Below are 27704 nucleotides of genomic sequence, written 5' to 3'. Positions count from 1 at the left end.
CTTTTTTTACACATGTATGATTTTTTTTTTTTTTTTTTTAGAAAGCTTGTCTCACACATGAGAGCAGGAACAGTGTCAAAGATTTGGGCATTACAAAGCTATGGGGGATGTATTTGCAGGATTCAAAGTTGTCAAGTTATGTCCCAGATGATGCAAAGAATGACAATAAATAAGTACCTAAGTAAATAAGTTGTTTGGTTAAGTAGGTTTCACACCTATTGGGGATTTTTTTCTTTCTCATTTAAAGCATGTTTTAACAAAGAGAATTTTAAGTGTTATTTAAAATATTCATTCTAAGCAGCAGGTTTTATATGTTAGAGGCAAGGCTTCTAAGCATCCTTAGGTGGAACAGTGTACCTCAAGTAGGGGAAACCTTTTCACCATTCCTTCCCTGGGATGTAGTCTAAGGTTTCATACAGGAAATAGGACCATGATGACAGGGAGGTCCCTGAAGTGAGAGACACAGGCTTGGGATAAAGCAAACAAAGGGATAGGGAATGTAGAAATTGATACGACTTTCCCATCTAAAGACATTAAAAAAAAAGTTTCACTGTGTAAACCAAATGAGACCCGTCTGCAGGTTGAAATAATGACCACAGGCTGCCATTATGCAACTTCTAGATTCAGTAGACCCAGGCTCCAAAGAAAATAGGGTTGTGTTAGTGAAGCAATATGAAAATTTACCAAGTGGCAAGGTCATGCTGGGCACTGGGGATCAATGTACCAATGAAACAGACAATAAAGCTTAATGTGGATTTGCCCTCATGGTCAGCTCATGTCTGTCACATTTAGAGCCAGACCTCACTGCAGTGTTCCTGTGGCTCCACCCCCTACCTGTCTTCCCCAGCCTGTGGAGACAAAGAGAAGTTTTCATTGACCTTTAGCCACAGACACTGTGTGCTCCTAAGGAAAGGAATCTTTAAGAATTTGGTAAATTCATTTGGGAGAGGAAGAATAAGACAGCTTGTGAAACTAAAAAAGGTGGGGTGGGGGGGAGGTTTAGGGAAATAAAGTTCGTAAGGAACTAAAGGCACATTCCAGTGAAATGGAATAAGTGGAAGCCATGGAATAGGGATTAGTTTATGTGAAAATGACATCTATCAAATTGGTCCTCTGCCTGTCCAGTCTCATGGAAGCAGTTAGTCAACAGTCATTGTAAAGGGGAGCAGCTGATTGAAATTTCATCTTCTGTCTCACTGACTTAAGCATTGTAATAAACAGAACTTATAGAGAAAAAGATATTAGAATAAATATTTGCAGAATAAATGTATTTCCAGAGATGTAGGTCATAAAAATATTTTTTGAATAATTCATACAAACCCCTTCTTAAGCTTTAAAAAAATAATTTGATGAAGTAACCCCAGAAATGCTCATCACATTGCCAAGTATTAGCACACTTAGATCTCTTCAGTCTCTAAATCAATCTGTTCTGTCAAAACTGGTAAGTTATGATGATACTGTGGTGATGATATCAAGGGGCAGGCACCTTGAAACTGTAGTGTTATCATTTTTCCTTATAAAGTACTTGAAAAGAGTACAGCAAGTCTTGCCAGACCTAAGAAGTACTTACTTATGCACCATCTTTAGGAACAGAACAAATGGAATTATAACATGGGACTCTGGGCTGGATGGATGAGGAACCAGGACCTGGACTTCTGAGACGGGCAGGAGAGTGAGTCTAGAAACTGGTGCCCACGAGGTTCTGGCAGAGAAAGGCCAGGTCCATATTATAGACCCAGACAAACCTGATCGGCAGCCAGGACAGACACCAACACCGGAGGTCAAAGCCAGAGAAAAGGGGAAACTATGAGGAGACCAGAACAGGGCCATCACTACATGTCAAGAGAGGGGAGCAGTGGAAGGCTACACAGGTCACAGGTGATCAGGACCCATGCCAGTGAGCTCAGCAAGCAGTAAGAAGAGCCCAGGAATGAAGCAGCCTTGGTTCTCAACAAACGTGGTCAAAGGAAACCAAAATGCCTGGAGCCAGGCAGGTCAGCAGGGGGAAAGAAGTGGGGAGTATGCGCCCACAGGCCACAAATGTACAGCTCCTGGGCATTAAGTCTTCCAAAGTTGGGCACATTGAGCGAAGGGTAAGATGTCATACTCTAATCTGAAGGACTTGAGTGTATCTGAAACGTAGGGCTTTTCAAAAACTAACGCACCCTTGGAAGTATAGCTTGGGGGGGCGCCTGGGTGGCTCAGTCGGTTGAGCGTCTGACTTCAGCTCGGGTCATGATCTCACAGTCTGTGAGTTCGAGCCCCGCATCAGGCTCTGTGCTGACAGCTCAGAGCCTGGGGCCTGTTTCAGGTTCTGTGTCTCCCTCTCTCTCTGACCCTCCCCCGTTCATGCTCTGTCTCTGTCTCAAAAATAAATAAATGTTAAAAAAAAATTAAAAAAAAAAGTGTAGCTTGGGCTATGGAATTTCTTAGAACTCGAATCAAAAGAAACTGCTCTTAAATAGTATTTTATTACAGAATTTCACAAAGAATGTCAAGTATCTAAGTGTATAGAAAGAAGGTACTGAAATTCATTTGCATCCTTTGACACAAGATAATACCTACCTCTACCATAACCCTAAGTCAAAACAATTTTTTGCAAAGTTTTAGGTTTCCCTAGAAATCAATTCTGATGCAATATTTGGCCTCTCATTAGGTAAGTGGGTGTCGAAACGCTATTTCCTTTTCCTTTTCTTTCATAGAAGGAAAATGGGGACTGTGCATGTCAAAAATCAACGTCTCTAGGAAGTTGAGGGTTTGGGACAGTCCTCTTGGACACTCAACTCCAAATACATGGAAGGCAGCTATGAGAGCAGCCAAGGCCGTAACACAGTCATCCACCTTCGTGAGCTTCTCTTTTTCTAAATACAAAGAAAATTCACAGACATCAGTGTTGAAAGGGTTCTTGACTTCTAACACGGGTGTGGACACTTGCACCTGAAAAAAAATAGATAATGGAGTCACCACTCTGTGATATGGAAAATCGCTAAGTCATAAAGGTGCCTCAATTTAACCGTGGTGTTACAATAAATGAGCTTGTTGCTGTGCAGCGTATTGGTAAATATGACAAAACCATACTTCAAAAGGGGCCACCACCCTGCGTTCGAATAAATGATCACATGAAGACATGAACTGTCAAGCCCAATCATTGACATACTACATACCTTCTCATTCACGATGACAAAAAGACTGGGATCGTCCCCAAAAACATCTGGTAGGAGCAAACATGTGGCTGTCATCTTCATATCTGCCAAAGTAAACATGCTTAAAGTCCAAGTAAAAATAAGCTTTTGCCAATTATAAGCAAAGCCAGTCTTAAAATGTGGATTTGTTTTTTAATCATTTGCTTCTACAGAGAACAAACCAGTCTTCTTGAACCAGTGTTTCACAAGCATTTAACCAACATCCTTTTCGAATAAACATCTACGTCTCATGTCCCGCTCTCCAGATCATGGCCAGGAGAAGATCAGAGTCCTGTACTCTCTGTCCATCACCCAGGAAGATTTTAGCATGCTTTACCTTGTGATTGTATTATGAAATTAACAGGTTACTGGTTCCCTAAATAGGATTTTACCAAATCAAGTGTACTTTTTTTAAAAAATATTTTTTAATGTTTATTCATTTTTGAGAGAGAAAGAGACAGAGCATGAGTGGGGGAGGGGCAGAGAGAGAGGGAGACATAGAATCCGAAGCAGCCTCCAGGCTCTGAGCTGTCAGCACAGAGTCCGATGCAGGGCTCGAACCCATGGACCGCGAGATCATGACCTGAGCTGAAGTCAGATGCTTAACCGACTGAGCTACCCAGGCGCCCCTCAAGTGTACTTTTAATTCTGTACCTAGGCTCCTCCTATTTGAGAAGTTCTTTTTTCTATCCTGTGTGTTGTTTCACTGAATTACTTATTTCCAAAACAGAGCTTCTCTATCCTGAATTAAACAGGTAACTGACTAGATTGCCCCACCCCCAGGTTTACTAACGTTTCAACATGTCTTCATCTGTGTGCTGTTTCAGTTTTTCTTGCAATGCAATATTGATTGGATTGTGCACCACTGAAAAAGAAGTCAGTATATTTTCCGAATAGGATTCCAAAATGTGCCTTGTTTTCTTATAAATATCTATTCTTGTAAGAAGCTGGAATTCTCTGAACATCTAGAAAAAAGAAGAAAAAGACCACAAGAAAAGCTAATGTACTGACTATAAGGAAGTAAATAACTCCTTAGGATTTTATTGAACTTTGAGTGCTAGTTTAAAATCTATACAAGATACATGAGTAGCTTTAGTGGAGAAATAAAGACGTAATGACAGGAGGAAAAAAGAAAGCAAGGCTGAAGTAAATAGGAAAAGATAAATAATGGATATGGCAAATTTCTATGCCCATAGAATTAAAACTTTGCATGCAGGCTCAACTAAATGAGGGCTCCAACTTCTGTATGCATATTTTGGCTATTTGATCAGCTAAGATTCTAGGGTCTTCTTTCTTTAGGCAGTACCCAACAAGAGGCAAAATAAGAAAATTGTTAGATTTTAGGAAGCAAACCTTCAAAAAATACCTAACCATAGCATTCTAAAGGGAAAGGGAAGAGCTTTAGAAACAAGAGTAAGTGGTGAATAGTAAGTGTAGGAGATCTGACTACAAAGTGACAGCAAAACCAGTTTACCTATATGGAAACCCCTTTACTCAACATCACCTTTTCCTGCCACTGCCTAAGTACTCTCCCTCTGAGAATTCCACCAACCACCGCTGCCACCTCCCTGCTTTTTTTTTTTTTTTGACAGAGTGGCATTATAAGACCATTTATCATCATTCACACTAGTAGGAATTAATGTAATCATCACTCTCCCTAAAACTCTGTAAAGAATAGTTACATACTACCCACAAATGTTCATTTCTTGAACATTTTGGTAGATCATCAGTTGCCCAAAAATTTGGTCCAGAAGTAGTTATCAGAAAACTGGAATGCCCATTAGGCTCTGTTACCAGCCAACCCTCAGTGGACCACTAAGCTAGGATGGTGGGGAACATGGTAAGACCCGCGAATTTCATATCATGGCGTGGAGCATCTCAGCAGAAAAATGGGATATAAATCAAAAAAGAACCAAATTGAAATTCAGAACTGAAAATAACGTTTACTGAAATGGAAACATCACTGGTTAAGGAAATGCATACTGGAAAATGCAAAGGAAAGGTTCATGAACTTGAAGACTGATCAATAGAAATAAGTAAATACATTGAGGGTAATAGGTGTCAGGTTTCTCACTGTTGAAGAGAGTTCGAATGTATGGAAAGAGGGTAGGTTAGAATAAGCCCTGTGGTTTGGGTTGGAATTGAAGGCATAAATGTGAACTCATGGTGTTTAATACTTATGTATAGATACATAAGCAGATGCAGATGTGTGTATGTGTGTGTGTGCACACGCACACATTTTTGCAAAGGTATATATCCTCGCTTTGTTCAGTGAGAAATTTTAGAGCCATAATACCTCTGTAGCAACAAGCAGACCAAGGGCTGAAATCTTAGTGTCTAACTAGCATCCCACTTTCTCTTGAAAGACAGTGTTTTCACAGGAGGAGATTGATGAGTGCAGATGGTGATGAAGGGTCCATGTAAACTCCTTGGTCCAGTGTCCTACACTGGCCACTTCTCTTCGGCCATACCTGTGCCATAAGCTCCCTAAGCTCATAGCGCTACACAATGGTAGTATCAGTAGCAACAAGTGGTGGGAATAGTTTGGAGCAGGAGCAGCTGTCTGGCTATAGGGACTGTTCATTAACTGGGTATTTGTAAGTAAGGTCAAGTTTGCTTTTATTTTAGGAAGCACAGCAAGGGTTTTACAAATTTTGTAAATCCCAGCTGGCCACACAAGGCTTAGTTTGGGAGGTACTCCCTGAAGAAAGCTAAAATGTTCAACTCTTTTTTTTTTTTTTTATATTTATTTTTGAGCGAGAGAGACAGAGTGCGAGCAGGGGAGGGGCAGAGAGAGAGAGGGAGACATAGAATCTGAAGCAGTCTCCAGGCTCTGAGCTGTCAGCGCAGAGCCCTACACAGGGCTCAAACCCATGAACCATGAGATCATGACCTAAGCTGACGTCAGATGCTTAACCGACTCAGCCCCCTAGGCGCCCCCTGTTCAACTCTTTTGTTTGAAAAAATAGTCAACTTTATTCATTAAGTAGTACAGTCATTACAAAAACCATATCCCAATCCATATTTTGGATATAAAGGGTGAAATGCCTGAAGAGTTGGGAGAAAAAGAGACTTAAGACAAAGCATGAGAGACCGTCTCAGGTCTAAAATCCACTGTCCACTCCCCACTCAGACTCACTCTCATCTATCGTTCTTTGAAAGGATGCTGAACCATAGCTTAGGTATTTTAATCACAAACCTGCGCAGGCTGCACTCCAGTGAAGGCCCGTAAGGCTGCAACTCCAGCGTCCACAGCAGCCTTACCAACTGCTACGGACTGAATGTTTATCCCCCACCCCACAAATTCTTATGTTAAACCTAATGCTCAGTGTGATGGTATTAACAGGTGAGGCCTTTGAGAAGGGCCTGGTTAGGAGGATGCAGCCTTCATGAATGGGATTCCCACCCTTACAAAAGAGACCCCAGAGAGCCAGATTGCCCCTTCAGCCACGTGAAGTTAGAGAAGCTAGAGAATGCCATCCATGAACCAGAAAGCAGGGTCTCATCAGACACCAAATCTACCAGAGCCTTCATCTTGGATCACCCCACCTGCAGGACAATGGGGAGTAAATTTCTGCTGTTCATAAGCCATCTAGTCTATGGTGTTTTGTTATAGCAACCCAAACAGACCGAGACACCAATCATCCACTAATTCACAGAGCATTCAAAAAAATCAACTTTTCATTTGTATTGCATGGAGACTGTTCTGCTGGGCACTTGGAGAACTTATACGAAGATGTTTAAAATATGCTGCTTACATTTAAGAAGTTTATAGGCTCTCAGTTGGAAATGGTTTTGATTTAAAACAATATGCAGGTTGTCAATCTGGCATACTCTTCTAATAGCCAAAGCCTCCTGGCTATTACTCTTAAATAATACTGGCTAAAATCTTGGGTGAATCTTTCATTATGTACTACAGATAAAATTACACTAAAATTGTAATAGGACCCTTTAATGGCCACCTTAGGTAAACTAAATGGAAGGTTATTGGAGTTACCTATTAAACTTTATGTATTTTAAAACCATTTTATGAAATTATTGGGAATCATAAAGGAAATAGATATTGGGCAAAGCTGCATATTAACAGTTCCTTAGTAAACTTTCTTGATTGTCTAACTGCATGCAAAGGGTGTTATATGTAAGTGATGAATCTCTAAATTTTATTCCTGAAACCATTAAAAAATAAAATGCATTAAGATTTTTTTTAAATAAATAAATAAATGCAAAGGGAAAATGTTTCACACTGTCAAAATAGCCCTAAGTAGTGGTCTCCCAGCCTCCACAATATGTGTAATGACAGAGAGATCTTTGAAGCTGAAGGCAGGCAGTGCATGTTCCAGAAATTCTTACCTAGTTGTAATGGTCCTAGTTGTAGCCCGTGGAGCCTTACACACCCTACCAAGATTCACACCCACCATCTTGCTACATAGTTCTGTTACACTCCAAAAGAAAAGAGAAAAATCAATTTGGACATTAAAATCAGAAGGTGTTATAAGCAAATAAAGATACCTGATAAGGGCACTTTAAGAAAGGAAACATTTTAAGAATGTCCTTCAGAGGTGTTCTGCTGCTAATCAACTTTCTTCTTATTTCCAAAGTCCGGCTCATTCTCTTATCGATTTCTCCCCAGTCCTTTTCTGTCTTCATATATTCTTGCTGGAACCAGTTAATATGTTCATCTGCCTCAGAATCTAAACAAACAGTTTCTTCCTGCAAAATATTTTCAAAATATCAATATGCTCCATTTTTCAAGTGGCAGTTTAACACTTCAGAATTATAGGCTGTTATTGCACACTCTTAATGCACTCCTAAGGTGAGTGTTACCACTTGTGGTTACATGTGGCCTTGAATGTGGTTAACAAGTGGACAGTCTTTAACAAATCAGATAGTTCATTACTTATGGGACTATAATCTGTTCTCTTGACAGATCTAAGAGTTAACTTCATTTTCTACATAGCCTTTTCGTGGAAACCTAGATTATCCAGAAGGTTCACACTTAACAGGAATTTTTTTTTATTTCTACTCATATAAATTTCAGAAGACAAAATATTAAAAGAAAAATAGATTTTAAATTAAGGTTTTGTTGTTGCTGTTGTTTGTATTTTTGGTTTTTTTTTAATTTTTTTTTTTCTTAACGTTTATTTATTTTTGAGACAGAGAGATACACAGCATGAACGGGGGAGGGGCAGAGAGAAAAGGAAACACAGAATTGGAAGCAGGCTCCAGGCTCTGAGCCATCAGCCCAGAGCCCGACGCGGGGCTCGAACTCGCGGACCGCGAGACTGTGACCTGAGCCGAAGTCAGACGCTTAACCGACTAAGCCACCCAGGCGTCCCATGTATTTTTTTGTTTTTAAATGCCTTTTTATAGCTGCACCACCATGCCATAAAATCCAAATTCAAAATAATAACAGTAGGTATTTTGTGATGCTAAATCATCAAACTATCAATTATATTTACTATAAATTTGAGTATATTGGGTGGGGTGGGGTGGCTAAGAAGTACCCCACATATCTTTATTAAAAGTCTAAGACAGGGGCGCCTGGGTGGCTCAGTGGGTTGAGCGTCCGACTTCGGCTCAGGTCACGATCTCGCGGTCCGTGAGTTCGAGCCCCGCGTCCGGCTCTGGGCTGATGGCTCAGAGCCTGGAACCTGTTTCCGATTCTGTGTCTCCCTCTCTCTCTGCCCCTCCCCCGTTCATGCTCTGTCTCTCTCTGTCTTAAAAATAAATAAATGTTAAAAAAAAAAATTTAAAAAAAAAAGTCTAAGACAGTTTGAGGAGCCAAAAAGTGTTTCTAGAAAAATTTGTTGAAGTGACAGTTGGCTGAACTGCATTTGAATTAACAAGTTGATAAACTGTCTAGCTGATCAGAATGTGAGCAGATGTCACCTGTAAAAATGAAAACAACAAAAAAATCACCTAAAATGTATCTACATAAAGGCTCTTCCAAGAACATTAGGAAATCTTTAGGTAGACCCACTTTCTATGAACAGAGGATGATTTGCAAGATAAACCATGTGAATAAACCTCTAGATAAGTATAATTTACCAAAAAGAAATTCCTATAGTGTTACATAAATTTAACTGGAAAACATAAGTCTTTCCACAAAGAATTTGCCAAGACCTGAAGGTTTTATAGACAAATTCTGCTAAACTTTCAAAACAGAGTGTTCCAAATTTATGCAATTTTTTTCAGGAATTTGGGGGGAAACAAAAGGAATTCTATGAAGGATTCCAACCCATTCTATGAATCCCCAAACCTGAAAAAAATCACTATAAGAGGAAAACTGTAAGTCAGTTTCATCCATGAACAAAATTATGAATATTGGGAACAGGAAACAACTAACTTCAGTTTATTCCCAGAAGTACAATGGTCTGACATTACTAAGGGGACTATGTAAACTAAAAGGAGGTATGATTGACTTATCCATTACATTTCACATACTTTTCATAGTGAAATCTGAATTTTAGGACCACTGTGATAGAAAGATTTGGACCAAAAAGAAATAGGTTTTGAGAAATGTGGCCTATTGACAGTGCTATAATTAACTTGGATTATAAAAATATGTGTAAATATCATATACTGCATTAACCCATTAAGGTTTTTTAAATGACCACTTTTCAAACAATGCAGAAAAATGTCTGTATAAAATTCAACACCCCTTTAAAATTAAAGAAACCTTTCATCAAAATAAGAGATATTTAAAAAAAAATTTTTTTTTCAACGTTTATTTATTTTTGGAACAGAGAGACAGAGCATGAACAGGGGAGGGTCAGAGAGAGAGGGAGACACAGAATCGGAAGCAGGCTCCAGGCTCTGAGCCATCAGCCCAGAGCCGGACGCGGGGCTCGAACTCACGGACCGCGAGATGGTGACCTGAGCCGAAGTCCGACGCTCAACCGACTGAGCCACCCAGGCGCCCCAAGGGCTCACATTTTTAATGGTGAAATGTTAAAAGAATTTTCCTAAAAATCAGAAAGTAGATAAAGATGCTCTACTCTACTCTTTATCAGCCTTTTACTAGAGATCCTAGCCAGAATAGTACAATAAGAAAGAGAAACAAAAGGCGTAGAAATTGGAAAGATAGAAACAAAATTGTCGTCATTCATAGATGATGCGATTTGACCATTTTAGAGAAAACTCAGAATGATGTACATATAATTATTAGCATTGATAATATTCGAGCCCCTCGTTGAGCTCTGCTCTGACACTGGGGAATCTTCTTGGGATTCTCTCTCCCTCTCTCTGCCCTCCCCAACTTGTGTTCATTCTCTTTTCTCTCTCTCTCTCTCTCTCTCTCTCTCTCTCTCTCTCTCTCAAAATAAATAAGCGTTTAAAAAAAAGAATAGCCAAATAAATTGTATTTTGCTATCATAGTAGATTTTTAGGCCAATATAAAAAGAATGAACTATACAAGTAAACTATACAGAGACAATAATATATTGAGTGAGAGAGAAGTTGTGGATGATATACTGTTTCCGTATCATTGTGTAAACTGCAAAAAGAAGCAAAACTAAATAACATAAGATACCTTGCATATGTGGCATCATATACAAAACATAGATTTCAAAAACAGGCGAATGATAACATTCAAAGTACAGGGCAGTGGGGTTAGAAAAGTGGGTGGTGGGAGAGGAGAGAAAGGCAGATACGAAGGTGTATAGACAGTGTTCCAATTTTAAAGCGGAACCTTGGCCTCGTGGTATTTATTTTCTCTCATAAATTATACATAATGCTGTGCATATTCTTCTGTAAGTCTCAAATGCCTATGATGACAAGTTTTTAAATAGAAAGAATCCTCATTTTTAAAAAGCACAGGAAAAAATTTTAACTCTATAAACAGCTTTCTTTTTATTCAAATGTAGAAGTTCTATAATTGCTAATATCGACATTAAAGAAATTTTTTTTTACATTTATTTTTGAGAGACAGAGAGAGACAGAGCACAAGTAAGACGGGCAGAGAGAGAAGGAGACACAGAATCCGAAGCAGTCTCTGGGCTCTGAGCTGTTAGCACAGAGTCCGACGTGGGGCTCAAAGTCACGAACCAGGAGATCATGACCTGAGCCAAAGTTGGATGCTCAACCAACTGAGCCACCCAGGCGTCCCTGCTAATATCAACATTTACAGACAAGTATACACATAATGTCCTGTGTTCCCCTAACACCCGCACCCGATCCATGAAATGTTACAGAAAGTAGAGTTTCTAGAAAGCTCCTACCTGATTGGGCTAACATAATGTTGGGAGGGCATATCCTAGACTGGAGTACCTTATTCAAAGGAAGAGCGGGCTGTATGGGAATTTAAAATTTCACCTTTTAATGATGATGTATTGTTTGAGCCGGAAGAAACCTAGAAATCATCTGCCCTGTGCTTCTCACTTCACTGATGAGCAAACTGGGGCTAGCTTCACAACAAACTGGGGCTATCAAAGGGGAAGTGACTTTCTCAAGCACGTGGATGGCCAGGTGCCAGGGGTCCTGTCTTAGTGTAGCCCCTACATCTCTGAAAAGACGGATGGCCTTGTACTGACAGGCTGGTTTCCTTGGCAGTCCACATTGGCAAGAGGGAACCAGTGAATGAGAAAAGTTTGGATCGTCCAGAACAGCAGCCGAGGAATTGGCTGCTAGGTGTCTGTCTCGGCAGGCAGAGATAGTGGGGGGCGGGGGGACGTGCTCAGGAAGTAACGGAAAGTCACGAAGCAGGGAACGGATCGCACCTGGCCAAGCAATATATTGAAGGGAAGCGTAGCGGTCATGTGTTGGACTTGTGACTTCAGCAGAATCAGAGTAAATTAAGCAGAACATGAGTTGGCTCCAAACAAATTGGATAATGAACTTGTGCCACGCCTCCTTTGCCACACCAGTCCCGGCAACTCCACTCCAATACCAGCCACAGTCACCTACAGCCCTACAGCTCCTAGGGAGTTGGGAAGAATAGCAAAGAGCTCATTTACGTAAGCTGACACCTGGAACGGAAATAAGGACAGGATTTCTTTTCTTCTCTCTTAGTGTTTTATTTATTTTTGAGAGAGAGAGTGCAAGCAAGGGAGAGGCAGAGATAGAGGGAGGCAGAGGATCCGAAGTGGGCTCTGTGCTGACAGCAATCAGCCGACGTGGGCTCGAACTCAGGAACCATGCAATTTTGACCTGAGCCAAAGTCAGAAGCTCAACCGACTGAGCCATCCAAGGTGCCCCAAGGACAGTATTTCTAAGTTAGCTATGGATGGAAACTTGAGACTGCTTTTGAAGTAGTAAGACACAGTGGTTTAAGATGTAATTTTAACTCTTTCCGTCCAGAGATACATAAAAACTCACTTCAACTTTTACTAAACATAATTTTGTTCTGCATCCTGCAATCTGAGTAGGTTTACAAAAAAGTATCTTGTTATATAAACTTAATAATTCTTGTAAGTACATCATTAAAAAATCTACTTTAGGGGCGCCTGGGTGGCTCAGCCGGTTAAGCGTCCAACTTTGGCTCACGTAATGATCTCCCCTGTCCAGGGTTTGAGCCCCGCGTCCAGCTCTGTGCTGACAGTTCAGAGCCTGAAGCCTGCTTCAGATTGTGTCTCCCCCACCTCTCTCTCTACCCCTCCCCTGTTTGCACTCTGTCTGTCTCTCAAAAATAAATAAACATTAAAAGAGATTTTTTCAAAAATCGACTTAAAGGCACTATGTAAAGGTGCTATACCTAAGATTTGGGGCTGTAGCTCTGAACATCACTAGCAAATAGGTGGTCATGTTCCCCGGTAGCTATGGTGTTCCCTATAGAGTGTCACCTCACCTTCCAATTCCTGTAAGGGTGTGTTTGCCTGAGTGTTCCAGTCTGGTGGCCCCAAGAGGCTACTGAGCACTTGAAATGTGGCTAGTCCACACTGAAATGTATGCTTTGAAACACTGACTTTCAAAGACTTCGTCTACAAAAATAAGTAAACATCTCATTAACAAGTTTTCACAATGATTACATGTTGAAATGATAAATCTGTGGATACATTGCATTACATAAAATATACTAGTATAACAATTCCATCCGCTTCTTTTTACTTTTTTTTTTTTTTGACGTGGCTACTAGAAAATTTTAAATTACATATGTGGTCCCTACGGTATTTCTGCTGGACAGTGCTATGGCTAGATGTTAGGGTTTTCTTCATATCAAATTCCACTCATCCCTGTTTTCAGTTCCATTGTGAACAAATTGGCTTTGGAAATGATGCTTCTCTAGGTAACTTGAACAGTCTCTTTGCTTGGCATTCAGTCGTGTGGCTCAGTCAACCAGCAGAGAAATGGCAGCAACTTTGCCCTGTACTTCCAATTGCACAGCTGACTTGTAAAACTTCACATTATTAGTGCATTTGCCACCTGCTGATGGCGGTAATTGCATTATATACAGAATGCAATTAACTGTCAACATTTTTCTTCGACTTTGGCTGTTTTGCTCAGTTTTGCACCATGAGAGAAACATCTGTGCAAAAGCCTATAAAAATGATTAGTATTTGTTCAATAAGTCATCATGCGTCAGGTGCAGTAAGAAGCAAACAGTAAATGCCATAAAAGAAACCCAAAGAAACCTAACTAGATATTCTTAGCATTTGGCTGTCAGTAGTTTCTGCATAACTTCCGATTCCATTTCACTTCTAAGCCAAGGAAAGCTAACACACAAAACGACTTCATGACTTTGAAAGCTATGAAGTACATGTATACCCAATAAGGGGGAAAAGAAAAGGTTTTAAGATAGAAATGAATTATAAGTATAGTGTTAGTAATTGAACACCCGGAAGTTTGTTGATTGATTGATTTACTTGGCAAATGTTTGGAGGACTTTAGGACATGAGGACACCCTACAAGATTTATTAAAACCCCGCGTCACTGTCCTGCACATCATGCAGTTTTTCTTAAAAAAGAACAAGTTGGGGCGCCTGAGTGGCTCAGTTGATTAAGCGTCCAACTCTTGGTTTCGGCTCCAGTCATGATCTCAGGGTTTGTGAGATTGAGCCCCACATCGGGCTCTATGCTCACAGCACAGAGCCTGCTTGGGATTCTCTCTCTTCCTCTCTCTCTGCCCCTCCCCCGCCCTTTCTCTCCCCCCCCCCCACACACATACACACACACACACACACACAATAAACATTAAATAAACATTAAAAAAATAAAAAGCAAACTATAGAAGAAGATGGTGGCATAGGAGGATGCTGGGCTCACGTCGTCCTGCTGATCCCTTAGATTCCACCCACATCTGCCTAAATAACCCAGAAAACCGCCGGAAGTCTAGCAGAACGGACTCTCCGGAGCCAAGCACAGACGAGAGGCACACAGAAGAGGGTAGGAAGGGCGGCGAGGCGGTGCGCGCTACACGGACTGACGGGAGGGAGGGGGGGTGGGGGGTGGGGAGGGAGGGGGGTGGGGGGGTGGGGAGGGTGGGGGGGTGGGGGGGGAGGGGGGGAGGGGCAGCCCACTGGGCAAGGCAGAGCCCCCGAGTTGGGCTTACAAAAGCAGAGGGGCCAGACTCTGTGAGTTCTGACAGCCAGCGGGACTTAACATCTGGAATGTTAAAAGTCAACAGCTCTGCTCAGAGAGCAGAAGGGCTAGAGGACAACGGGAGGGAGAGTTGTTGAGCCCCGGAGGACAGAGCTCAGCTCAGTGGGGGAACAAAGGCGCTGGCAAGTACCATTTCCCTCTCCCACCCCCCCAGCCGAAATGCCAAAGGGAATCAGTTCCCATCACCGAACTTGCACTGCACAAACGCCCAACGCTGTGCTTCTGTGGATCCATCCCTCTGACAGGTCTGCCTCCCTCCCAGTGCTGCAGGGCCCCTCCTGCAGGGGACCACCATAGGCAAAGCTAGCTAAGCCTGTCCCTTCTGCCTCTGCGCACCTTGTGGATCCACCCCATCTAATATACCAGATCCCATCGAAGCAGCACCACAAGCCTGGCAGTGTGCAAGTAGCCCAGACAGGGGCCACACCACTCCACAGTGAGTCCTGCCCCTGGGAGAGGGGAAGATAAAGTACACACCAGTCTGACTGTGGCCCCAACGGTGGGCTGGGAGCAGACATCGGGTCTGACTGCAGCCCCGCCCACCAACACATGTTACTCCAGACAGCACAGGGGAAGTGCCCTGCAGTTTGGAGCTACCACAGGAACTACTAAAAATGATGAAACAGAAGAATTCTCCTCAAAAGAAACTCCAGGAAGTAGTGACAGCTAACGAATTGATCAAAACCGATTTAAGCAACATAATGGAACAAGAATTTAGAATAATAGTCATAAAATTAATCGTTGGGCTTGAAAAAAGTATACAGGCCAGCAGAGAATCTATTGCTACAGAGATCAACGGACTAAGAAATAGTCATGAGGAGCTAAAAAAATGCTATAAATGAAGTGCAAAATAAAATGGAGGCGACCACAGCTCGGATTGAAGAGGCAGAGGAGAGAATAGGGGAATTAGAAGTGAAATTATGGAAAAAGAAGAAGCTGAGAAAAAGAGAGATTAAAAAAATCCAGGAGTATGAGGGGAGAATTAGAGAGAGAATTAGAGGGGAGAGTATGATGCAATGAAATGGAACAATATCCATATAATAGGAATTCCAGAAGAGGAAGAGAAAGAGGAAAGAGAGAGAGGGAAAGAGAGAGAGATTGAACAAATCATAGCTGAGAACTTCCCTGATCTGGGGAAAGAAAAGGCATTTAAATCCAAGAAGCACAGAGAACTCCCTTCAGATGTAACTTGAATCAGTCTTCTGCATGACATATCATAGTGAAACTGGCAAAATACAAGGATAAAGAGAAAATTCTGAAAGCAGCTAGGGATAAACACACTCAAACATATAAAGGGAGACCAATAAGACTGGTGACAGATCTATCTACTGAAACTTGGCAGGCCAGAAAGGAATGGCAGGAAATCTTCAATGTGATGAACAGAAATAAAAAAAAAATGCAGCCTTTATCCTTTCTCCAGCAAGTCTGTCATTCAGAATAGAAGGAGAGATAAAGATTTTCCCAAACAAACAAAAATTGAAGGAATTCATCACCACTAAACCTGCCCTACAAGAGATCCTAAGGGGGACTCTGTGAGTGAAATGTTGCAAGGACCACAAAGTACCAGAGACATCACTACAAGCATTAAAGCTACAGACATCACCATGACTCTAAACCCCTATCTTTCAATAATAACACTGAATGTAAATGGACTAAATGCTCCAAACAAAAGACATAGGGTATCCAAATGATAAACAAATAAGACCCATCTATTTGCTGTCTACAAGAGACTCATTTTAGACCTGAGGACACCTTCAGATTGAGAGTGAGGGATGAAGAACTGTCATGCTACTGGAAGTCAAAAGAAAGCTGGAATAGCCATACTTATATCAGACAAACTAGACTTTAAATTAAAGGCTGTAACAAGAGATGAAGAAGGGGATTATATAGTAATTACAGGTTCCATCCATCAGGAAGAGCTAACAATTATAAATGTCTATGTGCCAAATACGGGAGCCCCCAATATATAAAACAATTAATCACAAACATTAGCAACCTTATTGATAAGAATGTGGTAATTGCAGGGGTCTTCAATACTCCACTTACAACAATGGATAGATCATCTAGACACAAGATCAATAAAGAAACAAGGGCCCTGAATGATACATTGGATCAGATGGACTTGACAGATATTTATAACTCTGCATCCCAAAGCAACAGAATATACTTTCTTCTTGAGTGCACATGGAATATTCTCCAAAATAGATCACATACTGGGTCACAAAACAGCCCTTCATAAGTATACAAGAATTGAGATCATACCATGCATACTTTCAGACCACAATGCTATGAAGCTTGAAATCAACCACAGGAAAAAGTCTGGAAAACCTCCAAAAGCATAGAGGTTAAAGAACACCCTACTAAAGAATGAATGGGTCAACCAGGCAATTAGAGAAGAAATTAAAAATATATACGGAAACAAATGAAAATGGAAATACAACAATCCAATCGTTTTGGGAGGCAGTGAAGGCAGTCCTGAGAGGAAAATACATTGCAATCCAGGCCTATCTCAAGAAACAAGAAAAATCCCAAATACAAAATCTAACAGCACACCTAAAGGAAATAGAAGCAGAACAGCAAAGACACCCCAAACCCAGCAGAGAAGAGAAATAATAAAGATCGGAGCAGAAATAAACAATATAGAATCTAAAAAAACTGTAGAGCAGATCAAGGAAACCAAGAGTTGGTTTTTTGAAAAAATAAACAAAATTGATAAACCTCTAGCCAGGCTTCTCAAAAAGAAAAGGGAGATGACCCAAATAGATAAAATCATGAATGAAAATGGTATTATTACAACGAATCCCTCAGAAATACAAGCAATTATCAGGGAATACTATGAAAAATTATATGCCAACAAACTGGGCAACCTGGAAGAAATGGACAAATTCCTAAACACCCACACACTTCCAAAATTCAAACAGGAAGAAATAGAAAGCTTGAACAGACCCATAACCAGCGAAGAAACTGAATCAGTTATCAAAAATCTCCCAACAAATAAGAGTCCAGGACCAGATGGCTTCCCAGGGGAATTCTACCAGACATTTAAAGCAGATATAATACCTATCTTTCTCAAGCTATTCCAAGAAATAGAAAGTGAAGGAAGACTTCCAGACTCATTCTATGAAGCCAGCATTACTTTGATTCCTAAACCAGACAGAGACCCAGCAAAAAAAGAGAACTACAGGCCAATATCCCTGATGAATAAGGATGCAAAAATTCTCAATAAGATACTAGCAAATAGAATTCACCAGCATATAAAAAAAATTATACACCATGATCAAGTGGGATTCATTCCTGGGATGCAGGGCTGGTTCAACATTCACAAATCAATTAATGTGATACATCACATTAATAAAAGAAAAGATAAGAACCATATGATCCTGTCAATCGATGCAGAAAAAGCATTTGACAAAATTCAGCATACTTTCTTAATAAAAACCCTCGAGAAAGTCGGGGTAGAAGGAACATACTTAAACATCATAAAAGCCATTTATGAAAAGCCCACAGCTAATATCATCCTCAATGGGGAAAAACTGAGAGCTTTCTCCCTGAGATCAGGAACACGGCAGGGATTTCCACTCTCACCACTGTTGTTTAACATAGTGTTGAAGTTCTAGCATCAGCAATCAGACAACAAAAGGAAATCAAAGGCATTAAAATTGGCAATGATGAAGTCAAGCTTTCACTTTTTGCAGATGACATGATATTATACATGGAAAATCCGACAGACTCCACCAAAAGTCTGCTAGAACTGATACATGAATTCGGCAAAGTCGCAGGATACAAAATCAATGAACAGAAATCAGTTGCATTCTTATACACTAACAATGAAGCAACAGAAAGACAAATAAAGAAACTGATCCCATTCACAATTGCATCAAGAAGCATAAAATACCTAGGAATAAACCTAACCAAAGATGTAAAAGATCTGTATGCTGAAAACTATAGAAAGCTTATGAAGGAAATTGAAGAAGATATAAAGAAATGGAAAGACATTCCGTGCTCATGGGTTGGAAGAATAAATATTGTTAAAATGTCAATACTACCCAAAGCTATCTACACATTCAATGCAATCCCAATCAAAATTGCACCAGCATTCTTCTCGAAGCTAGAAAAAGCAATCCTAAAATATGTATGGAACCACAAAAAGCCCCGAATAGCCAAAGTAATACTGACGAAGACCAAAGCAGGAAGCATCACAATCCCAGACTTTAGTCTCTACTACAAAGCTGTAATCATCAAGACAGCATGGTATTGGCACAAAAACAGACACATAGACCAATGGAATAGAATAGAAACCCCAGAACTAGACCCACAAACGTATGGCCAACTAATCTTTGACAAAGCAGGAAAGAACATCCAATGGGAAAAAGACAGTCTCTTTAACAATTGGTGCTGGGAGAACTGGACAGCAACATGCAGAAGGTTGAAACTAGACCACTTTCTGACACCATTCACAAAAATAAACTCAAAATGGATAAAGGACCTGAATGTGAGACAGGAAACAATCAAAACCGTAGAGGAGAAAGCAGGAAAAAACCTCTCTGACCTCAGCCACAGCAATTTCTTACTTGACACATCCCCAAAGGCAAGGGAATTAAAAGCAAAAATGAACTATTGGGACCCCATGAAGATAAAAAGCTTCAGCACTACAAAGGAAACAATCAACAAAACTAAAAGGCAACCAACGGAATGGGAAAAGATATTTGCGAATGACATATCGGACAAAGGGCTAGTATCCAAAATCTATAAAGAGCTCACCAAACTCCACACCCAAAACACAAATAATCCAGTGAAGAAATGGGCAGAAAACATGAATAGACAGTCCTCTAAAGAAGGCATCCAGATGGCTAACAGACACATGTAAAGATGCCCAACGTCACTCCTCATCAGGGAAATACAAATCAAAACCACACTCAGATACCACCTCACGCCAGTCAGAGTGGCTAAAATGAACAAATCAGGAGACTGTAGATGCTGGCGAGGATGTGGAGAAACGGGAACACTCTTGCACTGTTAGTGGGAATGCAAACTGGTGCAGCCACTCCGGAAAACAGTGTGGAGGTTCCTCAAAAAATTAAAAATAGATCTACCCCATGACCCAGCAGTAGCACTGCTAGGAATTTACCCAAGGGATACAGGAGTGCTGATGCATAGGGGCACTTGTACCCCAATGTTTATAGCAGCACTTTCAACAATAGCCAAATTATGGGAAGAGCCTAAATGTCCATCAACTGATGAATGGATAAAGAAATTGTGGTTTATATACACAATGGAATACTACTTGGCAATGACAAAGAATGAAATATGGCCTTTGTAGCCACGTGGATGGAACTGGAAAGAGTGTTATGCTAAGTGAAATAAGTCATACAGAGAAAGACACATACCATATGTTTTCACTCTTATGTGCATCTTGAAAACCTTAACAGAAGACCATGGGGGAGGGGAAGGAAAAAAAAAGAGGTTAGAGAGGGAGGGAGCCAAAACATAAGAGACTCTTAAAAACTGAGAACAAACTGAGGGTTGATGGGGGGTGGGAGGGAGGGGGGGTGGGTGATGGGCACTGAGGAGGGCATCTGTTGGGATGAGCACTGGGTGGTGTATGGAAACCAATTTGACAATAAATTTCATATTTAAAATAAATAAATAAATAAATAAATAAATAAATAAATAAAAAGCACAGGTTAATCTCTTGAAAGAAACTGCCAAGACATGTTTGATAGGATATTCCACATCAGATGGGGCAATATTACTTTGTTTCCTCCATGTTTCAGACTCTGAGAAATGCCCTTAACAAGGTCACAATGGAGATGATCTGCTCTGTATTGAGGAACTAGAAAGAATCTCCAAATGGATTCACTGAATATGTGAAAACTAGGTACTTTTTACATAAAGCAAAGTTTTCCTATGTTGTAAGCACTTTTATTATGACATATGGTAATACTTCTCATAGATCTCTGAAATCCGGATATAGAACAAAGATACAGACTATGAAATCCCTGGGAAGGATGGCAGGATCAGCTGGATCCTCAAAAATGCCTGTCACTTCATGAAGCCAACACAGAGAGAATCACTGAGATGTGGATCCAAAGCCTAACATTCTGTGCTGGGAGCCCCTGAGATCACTCAGGATAGGCACAGTTATGCTGCTGTGCCTAACAGCGGCCGAACCTTAAAGCAACAGAAGTTTATTTGTTACTCCTGTGATATGTCCATATTGGGGCCCAACTCGTCATCCTCCTCACCCAAGGACCTGGCTCCACCACCTAGAATGTTGTTAGACATCGCGCATAAAGAAAAAGGGAGGAGCGGGGCACTGCACACTGGATCGTCCACGAACATGTCACTTCTACTCATATTCCTTGGTTAAAGTCAGTCTCGTGGCCACGCCTGATTTCCTGATTTCAAGGGAGTGGAGAAGCAACAATCGTGCTGAATGTCTGGAGGAGACAAGATGGTTAAAATGGTGAGCAGTCATAACGCCCGCCCTCCTCTACCTCTGAGTTTTTTATAATGTGAGAGCATAGCTGTCCTTATAATATGGGCCGGTTTTAGAAAGGATTTTCTGTTGGCTACAGTCAAAACCACTTAACTGAGATATCAGAACATCCAATACTCAAACCAGAAAACAATAAACTACAAGAATTCTATATTCAGCAGAACACCTTTCAAATATGAAGGAGAGATTTAAGACATTCCCAAAAAAATAAAAACTGAGAGAATTGGTCACTAGCAGAAAAATGGAAGAACATTAGGCTATGACTTAAATCCACATGAAAAAATAGAACATTGGCAAAGGTCATAAACATAACAGAGAGTATAAATGCATTTTCTGTTTGTAACCCTTTCTCCTATCTTAATTTAAAGACAATTGCATGAAGCTGTAATTATAAACCCATGTGGTTGGGTATACAATGTATAAAATGTTATTTATGTGACAATAACAGCACAAAAGGGGAGAAGGATGGAACCATATAGGGACAAAGATTTATATGCTATTATAATTAAATTGATATTAATCCGAACTAGATTACTGAAATTTAAGATGTTAGTTCTATTTCTCCAGGAAACCACTAAGGAAATAACTAAAAATGTATATACACTAAAGTAAACAAGAAGGGAAATTAAATTATTACACTAGAGAATGTTTACTTAACACAAAAGAAGGCAGTAATTAAAGAATGAAATAATGGAGGCACCTGGGTAGCTCCGTCGGTTAAGCATCTGACTTTGGCTTAGGTCATGATCTCACAGTTAGTGAGTTCAAGCCCCGCGTTGGGCTCTGTGCTGACAGCTTGGAGCCTGGAGCCTGCTTCAGATTCTGTGTCTCCCTCTCTTTCTGCCCCTTCCCTGCTCACATTCTGCCCTCTCTCTCAAAAATAAATAAACATCAAAAAAATTTTTTTTAATTTTTTAAAATATTTATATTTTGAGAGAGAGAGAGAGAGAGAGAGAGAGAGTGTGAGTGGGGGAGGGGCAAAGAGAGAGAGGGAGACACAGAATCTGAAGCAGGCTCCAGGCTCCAGGCTCCAAGCTGTCAGCCCAGAGCCCAACACGGGGCTCAAACCCACACAACGTGAGATCATGACCTGAGCTGAAGTCAGCCACTTAACTGACTGAGCCACACAGGTGCCCCTAAAATTTTTTTGAAAAGAATAAAATAACAACAGATGCTGAATAAAACACAAATATCAAAACAGGAGACACAAATTCTATCTTATCAGCAGCTATATTTAATGATTGGCAGACAAGATTGTAAAAATGATCCAACTACATCTCATCTACTAGAGACTTAATTGAGATTTAATGACACAAATTGCTTAAAGATAAAAATATGGGCAAAGGTATAACATGCAAACAGAAACCGAAAGAGAGAAGGAATGGCTACTAATATCAGACTAAATAAACTTTGAGACAAAAATTGTTCCTAGAGTCAAAGGAGGATATTTTTTAATGGGAAGAAAGCCAACCCATTGGGAAGATACAACAATTATAAACTGATATACCCCTAATAACTGAGTCCCAAAACTCATGTGGTAAAAACTGACAGAATTGAGGGGAGAAAGAGACAAGTCAGTCATCATAAAAGTTGGAGACTTCAATACAGGGCAGTTTCAGTAATGAACAGAACCACAATAAGCAGATGATAAATGAGGGACTAGAAGTCTAGAACTGCTGCTATTCCTGGAGAAGATAACATGGATTGTAAGGACTCGGAACGGGATATAACAAGTACCTCATAAAATGAGGACCCCTAGAAGATGATATTGAAGGGAGTTTTGAAGAAAGTGATTTATAGAATTAAGTTATTTATTGAAAACTATTAAAAAGAAACTAAAAGCAGGTTAAATTAACTAACAAAGATAAAATAATTTATGCACTTAAAGATCACATTAAAAATTCCCAAACTGAGAAAAGTTCATTGCAATTTTAAAAAAATTAGAAAGAGAGAAGCAAAGCTCCTGTAGAAACTTCAGAGTCCTTTCTATCCTGCTTCAAGAACACAAAATAAAATTTCACCAACTATCCAATTTAGAGTTACTCTACCTCACAAAGATAGAGGAGAAGATTTTCAAAGTAAACGAAAAGATCAGCCATAAAGGTAAAGAACTGGACACCGGAAAGGGGGAAGCCATTTTTTTTTTAAGAAATTTTGAAAGAAGCATTGGCTATTATCAAAGTTGCTTATATCCCATGAGAAAAAGTTTATAATAGTTTGAGGGCTCTGTTGGCTGAAAGAAACCCCAATTACTTACTAAAAGGAAATGCATGCATTGGTCAAAAAAGCGGTAAAGAAGAATTGAAGCATTTTGAAAGTTTATTGACATCCCAGTGTCTCAAATGGGGCATTTGGCAGAGGCCCAAGAGGACCGCCAAGAAATCCTCTGGTGTAGAGATTTCAAGAAAGGACGAGCATCAGGCTGTGACCGTGTAAGGATCCACACTCAGTGCCTCAGGCAGATCAGATGCCGCCGCTACCTCCATCCCAGGAAGACAGGAGCAGGGTTCCTCCAGCTGGGAATCCCCATCATGTCACAGAAGGCTTTCCCCGTGAGCAAGACAGAGCTTATCCCGGAGCTGCCTGTGCTGACAGATGCCCAGAACCTTCTTTTGGCCCAGCCTTCCCACTTGAATGTGGCACCACTAGCCCAGGCTCTAGTTCTCCTGTGGGAGGGCAGATGTGACAGAGGAGTCCCAGGGACTGGTTCCCGAGAGAAGGATCTCCTGTCCTTCCCCTTATTCTGAAAAAATGAGGATGAATTTGATCAGAAACCTCTCTACTGAGGGACTTCCCTGACCCAACACATCTTCCACAGGGAACAAAAAATGTCTGGACACTAAGCATTAAACGATACTAAGTAATAAACACCAAGTCATCAAATGTAATGTGGCAATGGCATTAAAAACAGACTGATAGACTAATGGAATAGAGATAGTGCCCAGAACATACCCATGTCTATTTGGGAACTTAATATACAATAAAAGTGTCACCATAAACCGATAAGAAAAGGATGGATTGTTTTGTAATTGGTATTGAGAAAGCGGCTCGTTATGTGGCGATCCCTACTTAATAGTGTACAGAAGATGGACTCAGATGACTTAAAGGTCTGAACACGAAAGTGAAAACAATAAATTTAATAGACCAAAGAGTAGGAGAACGTCTTTGTGGCTTAGGGCATGGGAAAGACTGCTTCCTACAAATTAACAAGAAAAAGATGCTAACTCGTGTAAAAAATGGGCAATGGATCTAAAGAGAGAATTTTCTAAAAGAAGAAATTCACAAGGCTAACAAACATGTGGGGAGATGCTCAGACTCATTAATTATGCAGGGAAATGCAAATCACGGCAAGAATGAGATTACCCTTGATGCTTCTTAGACTTGGCAAAGTTTAGAAGGCTGAATAATGCCAGGGGTTGGCAGGAATACAAGGGGACGCATGGCTGTGGTAACAAGACAAAGTCATCTGGCAAGGAAGTGGTCAAATGCAGTAAATGCACACCCTCCACCCCATCAGCTCCACTTCTGGGTACACAACCCAGAGAGGTAACACACAGGTAGGGCCAGAAGCAGACATGTATGACGGTGTTCCCTACCACACAGCTCCTGGTGGGGGAGGAACAGGGCTTGAGGTAAGCAGTACGTTATAATCACTGCAATCATGGGCTAGAATACACTAATGTGAAAGAGTCTCAGAGAGTATTAGTGAAAAAAGTGAAACAAGAATGAAGTCTAGAATACCATTTACATTAAGTCATATATATATATAAACCCAACTGGAACACTTACAGATAAAAAGATGCATACGGAACGCTTTGGACTGGTGGCCCAAGGGCAGAAGTGAGGGAAGAGCAGATAGGGAGGAGAACACAAAGAAATGTACAGAACAAGAGCGAGGCTTACACAGGACAATGACCATGATACACCATGAACTGAGTTTGACTCCCTCAACTCTAATTTACACCTGAGATTTTTCACACACACCCAAATACTACAAGGTAAAATTCCACTACCCTGCCACGCAGCTCTATACAATTCATGTAAGCTTTAAAAAATTTTTTTAAACATTTATTTATTTTTGAGAGACAGAACACGAGCAGGGGAGGGGCAGAGAGAAAGGGAGACACAGAATCCAAAGCAGGCTCCAGGCTCTGAGCTGTCCGCACAAGAGCCAGACGCGGGGCTCAAACTCACAAACTGCGAGACCATGATCCGAGCCAAAGTCAGATGCCTAACTGACTGAGCCACCCAGGTGCCCCAATTCGTGTAAGCTTTTAAAGCCAGTGTCGTCGTCATTTAAACAAGATGTCAGCAACTTATGTAATTACTCAGTTAAGTCTGCCATTTTGAGAATCTAATTATACCTCTGTTTATAAACATAAGACAAAGTATAGTCAAAGACAATTAAGCAAAGGAAATAGATTTATCAATTCACAGGGCTGCAAATTGCTTAGACCTAAAACTAAAAGTCAGATGCGTAAGAGCGATAACACAGCTGTTGAGTTTGGCTTCATGACCATACAAGCAGCCGCGACATGAGGTCATGGGGTTGGGAAAAGATTTTTAAACATTGCAAAACGTGCAATATTTTGTAGGATTGGTCTGAAAACATAGTCTGGGATTCTCACAAGTACAGCCATCCATACAACGTGGTGATAAGTCTTAGCAGCAGAATATGAGCAACCTGGGTATATTTAGGACTCATGGGTGGACACTTTAACACTGTGGATACTCTGGGTTTCATAGTGTAGTTTAAGCAGCACTAAACTGGCCTGGGAGATTGGGATGGGAGGAAAGTTAGGGATAAAACGTCCGTGGCCAATACTCAGACCCAAACAAACTCAGCAGCGGCCTGGGTTATCTGCAGAAGCCCATGAGACAAAGTTAAGAAAACCACTTTCCTTCACAGAGACATCTACCTTCAGTTCTTTGTAAATTTCTCCCAACCATCAAAAGAGAAATAACAGAAATGAAACAAAGCAAATGAAAATCTCTTCCTCTCCTTTATTCCTTTCCAAAACCTTCCTCTATTTCATCCAAACCCACTTCCCTGCCCTTGAGAAAATAGCCTGACTCCTGACTTCTTGCGTCCATCAGCATTTTCCAGCTCTGTCGCACAGGAAATAACTGTTTTCTGTATTATGGAAATATTATGTCCGGGCAAGAGAGTTTAAAAGATGTGAAAGTTACCAAAGTATCTTAATCCAAATGTCTTTAATTTTCAGAAATCTTAAAGATATTGAAAAGGAGCTATCAGAAGTTCAAGCTGGAGATGGGAAGTAATTTAGGCAATTTATCTGAAGTATAAAATTCCACGAGATAAGTGGTATATTCAGTGGATTTATCTTTCCATTCTTCTTAGGGTTTTTCCATTCGCTTAATCACTGTTCGGGGTAAAAAATACAGAAGCACACTGTTTCTGTAATATTCGAGTGTAAAATTTCTCCCATTCCTTAAAGGTTTGGGCTTTAGAAAACAGCAGGTCACAGACACGGATGTTACAGTCTTAGAAAGAATCAGTCATCTGTGGCTCCATTTGTAAGAAGGAGAAAAGTAAATCTTGACCGATTAGATATGTTTGTCAGAAAAAAACACTGTGTCTTCAGGTGTGAACAATGACCACTTTAGAATCTCTTTTTGCCCCAGCTGGCTGGTAGGAAGGTCAAAACGAAATTCTGTTGTAACTTAACTCATCTCGGACCCTGGTACATTCATCTGTGTTGGGTGTGTGTGTGTGTGTGTGTGTTGTAGCAAAATCCCCTGCATGGATCTTAGCAGGATTCATCTGAGGATTCAGGCTTGTCTTGAGGGCCTGGGGGAGGAGAAAAGAAGGGAAGATTCGCGAAGGGTGTCATCACATGAAGTGTTGAGAGGGAACTGAAAGAGAAGTGTAGAGATTGGTTCAGTGATGATGTGTCAACAAAAGAGAGGAGCTGCCATTTGGTTTGTGTGATCCCTGACTCCCCGAATGTGCCCTTGAGTTCAGTGCTAGCGACAATTGCTCATCTTCCGATTTACCATTAATTCATTCCATTGAATTTTGGTAGGCCGTGCATCATAGAACAAAAAGGAAAACTGAATTTGCAGACCTTTAATTTATTTCGAAAGGAGCTCTATGTTTCGTACACTGAAAATCAAATTTTGTGAAAAAGCCAATCTATGTGTAACATAATTATGTCCCTTTACAAAGTGACTTTTTATTTTTAAGAGGATAAAAGATAATTAAAATAAATCTAGTTCTGTGTTATCATGAGTATTATTTATTTATTTGTTTTTTTAGAAATAATTATTTATTTTTGGTGGGGAAAGCGCAAGCGAGGGAGGGGCAGAGAGAGGGGGGCACAGGATCCAAAGCAGGCTCCGCGCTGACAGGCTGACAGCAGTGAGCCCAATGTGGGGCTTGAACTCATGAACCATGAGATCATGACCTGAGCTGAAGTCGGACGCTCAACCGACTGAGCCACCCAGGTGCCTCTATCATGAGTATT

General features: G+C 40.6%; 1 protein-coding gene across 2 annotated transcripts in view; it reads right to left on the bottom strand.

The window, feature by feature from the left end:
• Positions 1-2459: 2459 nt before the first annotated feature.
• SAMD3 (sterile alpha motif domain containing 3) overlaps positions 2460-27704 on the bottom strand; it is a 56855-nt gene continuing 31610 nt past the window's right edge. For both annotated transcript variants that reach the window (XM_053222250.1, XM_027056922.2), the window contains 4 exons: positions 7692-7892; positions 3976-4147; positions 3165-3247; positions 2460-2937 (listed from right to left, as the gene is read on the bottom strand). In XM_053222250.1, coding sequence (XP_053078225.1) covers positions 2653-2937; positions 3165-3247; positions 3976-4147; positions 7692-7892 — 741 coding nt within the window. In that variant the 3' untranslated portion in view covers positions 2460-2652. The remainder of the gene's footprint in view (positions 2938-3164; positions 3248-3975; positions 4148-7691; positions 7893-27704) is intronic.

This window comes from Acinonyx jubatus, chromosome B2 (genome assembly GCF_027475565.1).
Source record: "Acinonyx jubatus isolate Ajub_Pintada_27869175 chromosome B2, VMU_Ajub_asm_v1.0, whole genome shotgun sequence".
Lineage (NCBI taxonomy): Eukaryota > Metazoa > Chordata > Mammalia > Carnivora > Felidae > Acinonyx > Acinonyx jubatus.
Note: the sequence above shows the minus strand (reverse complement) of the source record. Positions and strands in the feature narration are given on the sequence as shown.